Genomic DNA, 10,643 nt, shown 5'->3' with positions numbered 1-10,643 from the left:
GGNCTTTTTTTTTTTTTTTTTAAGACGTAGTCTTGCTCTGTCGCCCAGGCTGGAGTGCAGTGGCGCGATCTTGGCTCACTGCAAGCTCCGCCTTCCTGGGTTCTAGCCATTCTCCTGCCTCAGCCTCCTGAGTAGCTGGGACTACAGGCGCCCGCCACCACGCCCGGCTAATTTTTTGTGTTTTTAGTAGAGACGGGGTTTCACTGTGTTAACCAGGATGGTCTCAATCTCCTGACCTCGTGATCCACCTGCCTTGGCCTCCCAAAGTGCTGAGATTACAGGCTTGAGCCACCGCACCTGGCTGTGTCTGGCTTCTTTCACTTAGCAGGGGGTTTTCAGGTTCATCCATGCTGTAACAGGTACTAGAATTTGATTCCTTTTTATATCTGAATAATACTCCCTTGTATGTATATACCACATTTTGTTTATTTATGTATTGGTTGATGGAACTTTGAGTTGTTTCCATGTTGGCACTCTTATGAATAATGCTGCGTACAAGTTTGTTTGTTTGTTTTGAGATGGAGTCTTGCTCTGTCGCCAGGCTAGAGTGCAGTGGCGCGATCTCGGCTCACTGCAACCTCTGCCTCCGAAGTTCAAGCGATTCTCCGGCCTCAGCCTCCTGAGTAGCTGGGACTACAGGCACTGCCACCACGCCCAGCTAATTTCTTTTTGTTTGTTTGTTTGTTTGTTTGATTTTGAGACGGAGTCTTGCTCTTTCGCCCGGGCTGGAGTGCAGTGGCCGGATCTCAGCTCACTGCAAGCTCCGCCTCCCGGGTTTACGCCATTCTCCTGCCTCAGCCTCCCGAGTAGCTGGGACTACAGGTGCCCGCCACCTCGCCCGGCTAGTTTTTTGTATTTTTAGTAGGGACGGGGGTTTCACCGTGTTAGCCAGGATGGTCTCGAACTCCTGACCTCGTGATCAGCCCGTCTCGGCCTCCCAAAGCGCTGGGATTATAGGCCTGAGCCACCGCGCCCAGCCCCTTTTTTTTGTTTTTTTTTTTTGAGATGGAGTCTCGCTCTGTCCCCCAGGCTGGAGTGCAGTGGCGCAATCTCGGCTCACTGCAAGCTCCGCCTCCTGGGTTCACACTATTCTGCCTCAGCCTCCCAAGTAGCTGGGACTACAGGCGCCTGCCACCACGCCCGGTTTATTTTTTCTATTTTTAGTAGAGACAGGGTTTCACCATGTTAGCCAGGATGGTCTTGATCTCCTGACCTCGTGATCCACTTGCCTCGGCCTCCCAAAGTCCTGAGATTACAGGCGTGAGCCACCGTGCCCGGCCTAATTTTTGTATTTTTAATGGAGATGGGGTTTCACCAAGTTGGCCAGATGGTCTTGATCTCTTGAACTAGTGATCCACCCACCTTGGCCTCCCACAGTGCTGGGATTACAGGCGTGCCCAGCCATGTGTACAAGTTTTTATGTGAACCTAAGTTTTTATTTCTCTTGAGTTTATACCTAGAAGTGGAATTGCTGAGTCATATGTTATGGTGACTGGACATTTAATCTTTTGAGGAACTGCCAGACTGTTTCCCAAACCGACTGCACCATTTCACATTCCCACCAGCAAAGTCTGAGGGTTCCAATGTCTCTGCGTCCTCACTAACACTGGTTATTATCTGTCTTGTTAATTATAGCCACCCTGATGGGCAGGAAGTGGTATCTTATTATGGTTTTGATTTGCATTTCCCTAATGATTAATGATGTTGAGCATTTTTTTTTTTTTTTTTTTTTTTTGAGACAGAGTCTCGCTCTGTCTCCTAGGCTGGAGTACAGTGGCCAGATCTCAGCTCACTGCAAGCTCCGCCTCCCTGGTTTAAGCCATTCTTCTGCCTCAGCCTCCCGAATAGATGGGACTACAGGCGCCCGCCACCTCGCCCGGCTAGTTTTTTTTTTTTTTTTTGTATTTTAGTAGAGACGGGGTTTCACCATGTTAGCCAGGATGGTCTCGATCTCCTGACCTCGTGATCCGCCTGTCTCGGCCTCCCAAAGTGCTGGGATTACAGGCTTGAGCCACCGCGCCCGGCCGACGTTGAGCATCTTTTCCTGTGCTTGAGTCTTGCAATACCCCTGGATCAGTCATTGTGAAGGTCACCACTGCCCTCCATCCAGTGGTCGATTCTCAGTCCTCACCTTACTTTTTCAAACACTTGACACTGTTAATTCCTCCTTCATTCTCGAAACTTTCTTCTCTTGGCTTCCCAGAGGCAGGGCTGTTTTTTCCTCCTACCTCACTGGCTTTTTCTTTCCTGGCTTCTCTTTTAGACAGCAGAGTGCCCCAGGCTCTGTCCTCAGCCGCCTACTCTTGTTTGTGGCAGACCCTCCCTAGATGATTTCTTCTGGTCCTATAGTTTTAAGAATTAACTGTATGTACTCTGATGACTCTCAAATATATCCCTCTAACTCTGACCTCACCCATGAGCTTCAGACAGGTGTGTCCAACTGCCTGTTCCATCTGCATGTGAATGTCTAAAAAACTTTTTTTTTTTTTTGAGTTGGGGTATCACTCTGTCACCCATCCTGAAGTGCCATGGCATAATCACGGCTCATTGCAACCTTGAACTCCTGAGCTCAAGTGATCCTTACACTTCAGCCTCCTGAGTAGCTAGGACTACAGGCACGTGCTACCATGCCCAGCTAATGTTTTTACTTGTTTGTTTGTTTGTTTGTTTGAGACGCAGTGTCACTCTGTTGCCAGGCCGTAGTGCAGTGGTGCGATCTCAGCTCACACAATCTCTGACTCCCTGGTTCAAGCAATTCTCCTGCCTCAGCCTCCCGAGTAGCTGGGATTATAGGCACCCGCCACCACGCCCAGCTAATTTTTTGTATTTTTAGTAGAGACAGGGTTTTGCCATGCTGACAGGAAAGTCTCAATCTCCAGACCTCGTGATCCACCCGCCTCGGCCTCCCAAAGTGCTGTGATTACAGGTGTGAGCCACCATGCCCAGTGTTTTTACTTTTTTGTAGAGACGGAGTCTTGCTGTATTGCCCAGGCTGGTCTCAAACTCCTGACCTCAAGTGATCTTCCCACCTTGGCTTCCCAAAATGTTGGGATTACAGACATGAGCCACCACATCCGGACTAAAAGACATTTTAAATTTAACCAGAACTTTTGTTTTTTCTCAGCAAAACCCATTAATTTTCTGTCTTTTCTGTATAGTGAATGGCACCTCCATCCACCAGGTTGCTCAGGCCACAGCCTCCATGTCTCCCTGATTCCTGTCTTCTTCTTCCCACCCTGTTCCCCTCTTCCCTTCCCCCATGGGCCCCCTCCTTGTACCCGCCAACTACACTACTAGTTAGGCCCTTCAGAGTACATCCAGCCATTTCTCACCACCTCCACCACCTGGGATATTGCAGCAGTTCCTTTCTGGTCTCCCTGCTAGTGTTATGCAACAGCCAGAGTAGTCTTTTAATAAAACATGTTTTAACCTAAAAGCATTTTAGATTTTTACTATGAAATGCATCATAGACTCAAAGTAGTATATATCGTGTTTGTGCTCTTTAAAGAATAAACATAAGAAATACTCCATGGCCAGGTGCAGTGGCTCATGCCTGTAATCCCAGCACTTTGGGAGGCCAAGGCGAGTGGATCACCTGAGGTCAGGAGTTGGAGACCAGCCTAGCCAACATAGTGAAACCCCGTCTCTACTAAAAATACAAAAAATTAGCTGGGTGTGGTGGCACACGCCTGTAATCCCAGCTACTCAGGAGGCTGAGATAGGAGAATTGTTTGAACCCAGGAAGTGGAGGCTGCAGTGAGCCAAGATCATGCCACTGCACTCCAGCCTGGTGACAGAGCAAGACTCCATCTCAAAAGAAAAAGAAATACTTCTGTACCCACCACCTGCATTACGAGGTATGCAGTACTCCTGAAGCCTCTTCAGCCCTCCTTATTTCATCTACCTCTCTTCCCCCTCCAGAGGAATTCCCTGAATTTTGTGGTGTTTCCTTGATTTTCTCTATTATTATCTTTATAGAGAGGCATAGACAATGTCTTGCTTAACTTTGCATATTTTTTAGCTTTTCATGGATTCATGCTGTGATCATTTATCCATGACTACTCTTTTTGCTCGATATAATAGTTTTTTGGCCATATTCATCCCTGTTAATGTCTGAAACTGGAGTTCATTCGTTTTACTATATGGCACAAAATGCACCACAATTTATCCCTTCTTTTTTTTGAGACAGAGTTTCGCTCTTGTTGCCCAGGCTGGAGTGCATTGGCGTGATCTCTGCCTCTGGGGTTCAAGCGATTCTCCTGCCTCAGCCTCCCGAGTAGCTGGGATTACAGGCATGTGCCACCATGCCCAGCTAATTTTGTATTTTTAGTAGAGATGGAATTTCTTCATGTTGGTCAGGCTGGTCTCAAACTCCCGACCTCAGGTGATCCACCCGCCTCAGCCTCCAAAAGTGCTAGAATTACAGGCGTAAGCCACTACGCCTGGCCTTTTTTTTTTTTTGAGACAGGGTTTTGCTCTTGTCACCCAGGCTGGAGTGCAATAGTGTGATCTTGGCTCACTGCAACCTCCGCCTCCTGGGTTCAAGTGATTCTTCTGCCTCAGCCTCCCGCATAGCTGGGATTATAGTTGGCCACCACAACGCCAGGCTGAGTTTTTGTATTTTTAGTAGAGATCGGGTTTCACCATGTTGGCTAGGCTGGTCTTGAACTCCTGACCTCAGGTGATCCACCTGCCTCGGTCTCCCAAAGTGGTGGGATTACAGGCATGAGCCACCGGGCCTGCCTTCTCCGAGCTCTTTATATCGAGGTATGCATGGGCTTATCATGAATGATCTGAGTAGCTGTGAAGGGGAGCGAGCCCATGACGCAGTGGGCAGCTGAGAGGCACCGGTAGAAATCAACTGTGAGAGAGTCAGTGCCAGGTCACTTTTGGGATTTTTAGTGCGTGTCAGTGGGCCTCTGAATTTTTTTTTTTAGCTCCTTCCCATGGCTCCATTTGCCCTCACCACAGCAAGCTGAGCAGCCTAAGTTTGCAGTAACACCTGGACCTGGGGTTCCCAAAGCAAGGGCCTTTGCCAGATGCTCTGCTTCTCTGCTCTTTCCAGACATTGTCAAAACCAGGGATTTTCCTCTCCCCAACAAGCAGTGCAATTCCGTCAGGTGCCCCCTGCGTTGATCTAGCCTCCCAAAGAGTTAATGACCCCTGATTGAGTTGCTTCTTTTGGAAGCCTCTTGTGCCAGCTTTGCCCAGCCCCGGCCTTCAGTGGCCACTGCAGGACTGCCTAGCCAGAAACCAGGTCTCCCCAGGCAGGACCTCTTGCTCCCATCAACTGCAAAGTCACTGCCTTTCAGGGCCACCTGCCTCATGACTGGCTCTCCTCAGGTCACAGGAAGCTGGGAGCGGAACCCTGAAAGAACTCGAGTTCTTTCCTTAGATGCTGGGCATGCAGCAGGCAGAGGGAGACTGAGAGGAGACAAGGACCTGGCTTCCCGTCTACAGTCTGTTCAGTCAAGGCCATGACTAGAGTGGGATCTGCTAAATGGGTACAGCAGAACATTGGAAGAAGCAACTTTGAGCCAGTGCTGCTGGGGTCTCAGTGGATTAGAGCCAGGAGCCCTGGTGAGGCCTGTGGGCGGGGCTTCACTTGAGACCCTGAGAAGCCAACTCCACATCTCCTTCCCTCTCACCCTTGAGCCCTGGGTGGTTTGGGGAGGCCACAGCCTTTCTGTGCCCTGACCTATCCCAAAGTCACCTGCACTCACAAGGTTGTGACCTTAGGTAGGTTCCTCTACTTCTGTGAACATCATTTTCCCACCCAGAATAATGTCCTTATTGCAATATGCTCGTTCCATTCCCTGCTGGCTTTGTGGCCACAAATGGAGGGGCAGCTAGGTTTCTTGAACACAGAGCCTGAGAGGCCTTGTCTGCAACTGCTGGAATCAGCCAGGAAACCCCAAAAGTGGGCTGGAGACTTCAACAAGGACTGGGAACAGGGCTGCGCTGAGAGGCCCAGGGGCTAGGTCAGCAGAGCCGCTAGGCGGATTTGGAGGGGAGTTGGGGAGAGGCGAGGCAGCCAGCTTTGCAGGATTCCAACGGCACAGAGCCAGTGCTCAGGGGTTCCCTTCTCAGCGTTCCTCTCACCTGCTGTGATTCCCTCGCACCTGGCATGGATCCGCGCTTCTTTCCTTATGGCTGAGACCCAAACTGCCTACAAGTGGCCTCTTTTCCCTGTTCTTGCCTGCAAGGGTAGCATGGGGCCTTAGGCTGTCAGCGCTACCCGGGACCCTGGCATTCACTTTGTCCATAATGTACATATGGATGTAGGCAACTGCCCTCAGGGCTGTCTGGGGGCAGGACCAAGCCCAGCAACCACACCTCCTGACACAGCCAGGTTCTTCCCCAAGGTCGGAGCTGACAGGACTGTTCATGGTTCACTGAGTGGACCCAGCAATGCCTCATCGATAATCCACAGTCGAGAGAAGAGGGGCAGTCAGAGACCGGCCAGCCCTCCCTTCTGACTGGGAGAGGCCTCTGCAGGCACTAACAGGCTCCTGTGGGGGCAGTCAGCATCCATAGTCCCCTGGGATCTTCTCTGGGCTGTTCTCTCTGACATTTCACCTGAAACTCACTGTACATAGCTGGGCTAGGAACCTTCTAAATCTGATACTTCCAGCATGTGGCTTAGGGAAAATCACTTGACTCCTTGTTTACCTTCTGGCTAAGAAGTGAAAACTCTGGGTTAATCTAGTCCTCCAGGCCCTGGAGTCCCACAGAGTGATGCTATCTGTACAACTAGAGGGCAGAGCCCTTGGTCATGTCCACCCTCTGATTAAGTGGGCATCTCCTCTGCTGCTAGCTTTGTCCTCTCTGGGACTTGGGGTGGGCTTGGGACAAAGCCTGGTGCCAGGACAAACCCTGGTGCCCGTGCGATTCATCTGCACATTATTTCTCCTCTCTGCCATTCTAGGGTCGCGCTGCGGTAGCCTGTCACCCAACATGTGAAAGGGAACCTGTCAGGATTACTGCAAGCTAACAGCAGGACAAGCTGGCCCCGGGGAGCGGGGATGGGCAGAGCAGCTGCTGAACCTGGGCCAGCAGTACCAGGAAGGAGACCTGGGCCCTGGTGGGGAGCTCAGCACACGCTCGCCTGACCCAGATGGTATTGGACACAGTGCCCCGCTGAACGGCAGCTGTTCCCAACGCCAGAGGACCCCACAGCCACAGTAGGAGCTTTGCGACCCCTATGCAACTGCAGCTGGGGCTGGGGCCACGAGGAGAAGGGACCAGCACCTCATATGGGAAGCAGTAGGGCAGGACCTACCAAGAAAAGGATCTCAATCTCTGCAGCGAAGTTTTCCAACACTCACAGCCTTCCTGTTTTTCTCCTCTCAGGGCTGGGGTCTGGCTTCCCTCCTCTGGCAGAGGTTTTGGGCCAGGAGGACCAGCCAAGGTGGGACACTTGCATGGAACCCAGGTCTCCTGAAGCCCATGTGCTCTCTGTTGTGATTGGAGTTCTAGGGCTTCCCCACTGCCGGGGACGAGGGGCCGCCTCATTGTCTGCTCATGAACCACAAGGACTCCGACTGCTCCAGACTGGATTATTTCAAGCCGCCAAAGAGGGGGACCCCTAGAGCTGGCAGCCAGCAATCCCAAGGGACTAGAGGGCTGCGATGGACTGACCTCCCCCTCACCAGGGTGGCGGGAGAGGCAGAGCCTCTGTGGCCCAGCTAGTGACAGACCCGATGAAGCCCTAAGCAAGGGCCCCACCTGACTCAGGGACAGGACAGCCACTCCTGCCAATGTGCGTTCTCCCCACATTGAGGGAGGGCGTGGCAAGGGACCCCTGCCACTGTCCTCTGCTGCAGCACGTGCCCCTATGCCCTTTGCATGTGGTGCCAGAATAGACAGGCTACGCTGTGGCTGGCCCCTCAGTGGGCTGGGAAAGGAGTGGCCACGGTGACCACCACCCACCTGCCGGCACCATGAAGTGTTCCCTGCGGGTGTGGTTCCTCTCCGTGGCCTTCTTGCTGGTGTTCATCATGTCCCTGCTCTTCACCTACTCGCACCACAGCATGGCCACACTGCCCTACCTGGACTCGGGGGCCCTGGGTGGGACGCACCGGGTGAAGCTGGTGCCCGGCTATGCCGGCCTGCAGCGCCTCAGCAAGGAGGGGCTCTCGGGCAAGAGCTGCGCCTGTCGCCGCTGCATGGGTGACACCGGCGCCTCCGACTGGTTTGACAGCCACTTTGATGGCAACATTTCCCCCGTCTGGACCCGAGAGAACATGGATCTTCCACCGGATGTCCAGAGGTGGTGGATGGTAAGAGCTGCTGCCCCCTTCCAGGGATCTGTCCCTCGGTTTTAAAGCCACTCAGGGCCCCCTCTTGGATTTCTGGCCCCCAGAGCCTTGACAAAGTGTAATGCCCGTTTGACCAAGCCATTTATAGGATCACAGATGACTGAAGGGCAGAGCGAGCATTGACCTGATGGAGTGGACTAGTATTTTCCAGTGCCTGTAGCACCCGAGCATAGGCCAGAAATGCCTCCTGGACCAGGCAGGCAGCACGGACGCAGGGAGCAGGTGGGAGTGAGGAGTACAGCCATGGGGGGCCTGCCCCAGAGGAAGAAGGCAGCCACCCCTCGGCCCCAGCAGTTGTTGCTGCACAAGGCTGGATCTGGGTTTTTTTTTAAAGCAAACCCAGAAATCCAGATTATAAAACTAAGTATCCTAATTTATGAACATTGACTCACAATAATTGTTTTTTGTTTGTTTGTTTGTTTGTTTTTTGAGATGGAGTCTCATTCTGTTGCCCAGGCTGGAGTGCAGTGGCGCCATGACGGCTCACTGTAACTTCTGCCTGCAGGTTCAAGTGATTCTCCTGCCTCAGCCTCCCTAGTAGCTGGAATTACAGGCATGCGCCACCACCCTCAGCTAATTTTTTTGTATTTTTAGTAGAGACGGGATTTCACCATGTTGGCCAGGCTGGTCTCAAACTCCTGACCTCAGATGATCCTCCCGCCTCAGCCTCCCAAAGTGCTGGGATTACAGGTGTGAGCCACTATGCCCAGCCGAAATAATTGTAAATACCATTATAACAGAGCTTCTTGCTTGGTTCTTTACAATTTCTGGAAGACTTTTTACTGGGCTGGGATAAGAAAGCCTTGTAGGGAAGGCCAGGCGCGGTGGCTCGTGCCTGTAATCCCAGCACTTTGGGAGCCCAAGCTGGGTGGATTACGAGATCAGGAGTTTGAGACCAGCCTGACCAACATGTCGAAACCCCGTCTACTAAAAATTAAAAAAAAAAAAAATAGCCAGGCATGGTGGCAGGCGCCTGTAATCCCAGCGACTCAGGAGGCTGAGGCAGGAGAATCGCTTGAACCTGGGAGGCAGAGGTTGCGGTGAGCCAAGATCACGCCACTACACTCCAGCCTGGGCAACAACGTGAGACTCTGTCTCAAAAAAAAGAAAAGAAAGCCGTGTAGGGAAGACTTAATCTATTTTATGAAATAAAGTATTGCCTGATTCTAGAGTTAAAAAAAAACAAGCAATGTAAAGAACCGTCAGGGGCTAAGGGAGTTGAAGGGGTGGGGCTGGGGGGTTCTCCCTGTCTTTCCAGTCATCACTTTTCTGCTACTTGTAATTCCTTCTGCCTTGCTCCAAGGCTCTGGAGTGTCACTCCCCAGGCTCTGCAGGCCATCTGGTTGCCACACATGTCATGGGTGGAACCATGTCAGCACTGAGCCCCTGCAGGCTCCCAAGCTGTGAGGGATGAGCTCATGTGATCGGGCTTATCAGAACGATGCCACAGAACATGCCTTCCAGCCCAGACTATCAGAGTGCCCGAGGACCGGGGTCTGCAGAGCTGGGGCCACTAGGAGCCCCGTGGGCTCTTACTGTGACAGCTTTTTTTTGATACAGGTTATCACTGTCTTTGCAGTGGCACAGTCTTGGTTCACTGCATCCTTGACCCCTCCCAGGCTCAAGCGATCCTCCTACCTCAACTTCAGAGTAGCTGGGACTACAGGCACGCACCATCACACCTGGCTAATTTTTATATAGGAATTCTCATCTCAGAGTCAATCTATCCCTACAGATCAATCTCCCATCCCCCCTGAACAGGCCCTGCTCACCCACAAACCCATTGAGTTATGGCTCCATCCACAGAATGTTTTATTTTATTTTTATGTGGGTTTTTTTTTTTTTTTTTTGAGTAAAATAATTCCAACACTTTTGAGTAAAAGTAATTTACTTTTGAGTAAAAGTAATCCCACACCTTGGGAGGCCAAGGCAGGTGGATCACCTGAGTTCAGGAGTTTGAGACCAGCCTGACCAACATGAAGAAACCCCGTGTCTGCTAAAAATACAAAATAAGCTGGGTGTGGTGGCGCATGCCTGTAATTCCAGCTACTCGGGAGGCTGAGGCAGGAGAATCTCTTGAATCTGGGATGCGAAGGTTGCGGTGAGCCAAGATCGTGCCATTGCACTCCAGCCTGGGCAACAAGAGTGAAACTCTATCTCAAAAAAAAAAAAAGAAAGAAAAATGAGGATTTCATTTTTCTTATTTCATATGAAATCCTTACTTTCATTGTCTCTTGAAAAATGGGAAACACGGCCGGGCGCGGTGGCTCAAGCCTGTAATCCCAGCACTTTGGGAGGCCGAGACGGGTGGATCACGAGGTC

At 51.5% G+C, this 10,643-nt stretch overlaps 1 protein-coding gene across 1 annotated transcript in view; it reads left to right on the top strand.

Annotated features, from left to right (window-relative positions):
- The window catches only part of ST3GAL2 (ST3 beta-galactoside alpha-2,3-sialyltransferase 2), an 84,021-nt gene that overhangs the window by 56,022 nt on the left and 17,356 nt on the right, over nt 1-10,643 (top strand). The window contains exon 3 of the mRNA XM_017868745.1: nt 6,929-8,282. Within this exon, the coding sequence (XP_017724234.1) occupies nt 7,944-8,282 (339 nt within the window). The 5' untranslated portion in view covers nt 6,929-7,943. The remainder of the gene's footprint in view (nt 1-6,928; nt 8,283-10,643) is intronic.

Source organism: Rhinopithecus bieti, unplaced genomic scaffold, assembly GCF_001698545.2.
Source record: "Rhinopithecus bieti isolate Rb0 unplaced genomic scaffold, ASM169854v2 scaffold_2574, whole genome shotgun sequence".
Lineage (NCBI taxonomy): Eukaryota > Metazoa > Chordata > Mammalia > Primates > Cercopithecidae > Rhinopithecus > Rhinopithecus bieti.
This window is presented reverse-complemented; position numbering and strand designations above follow the sequence as displayed.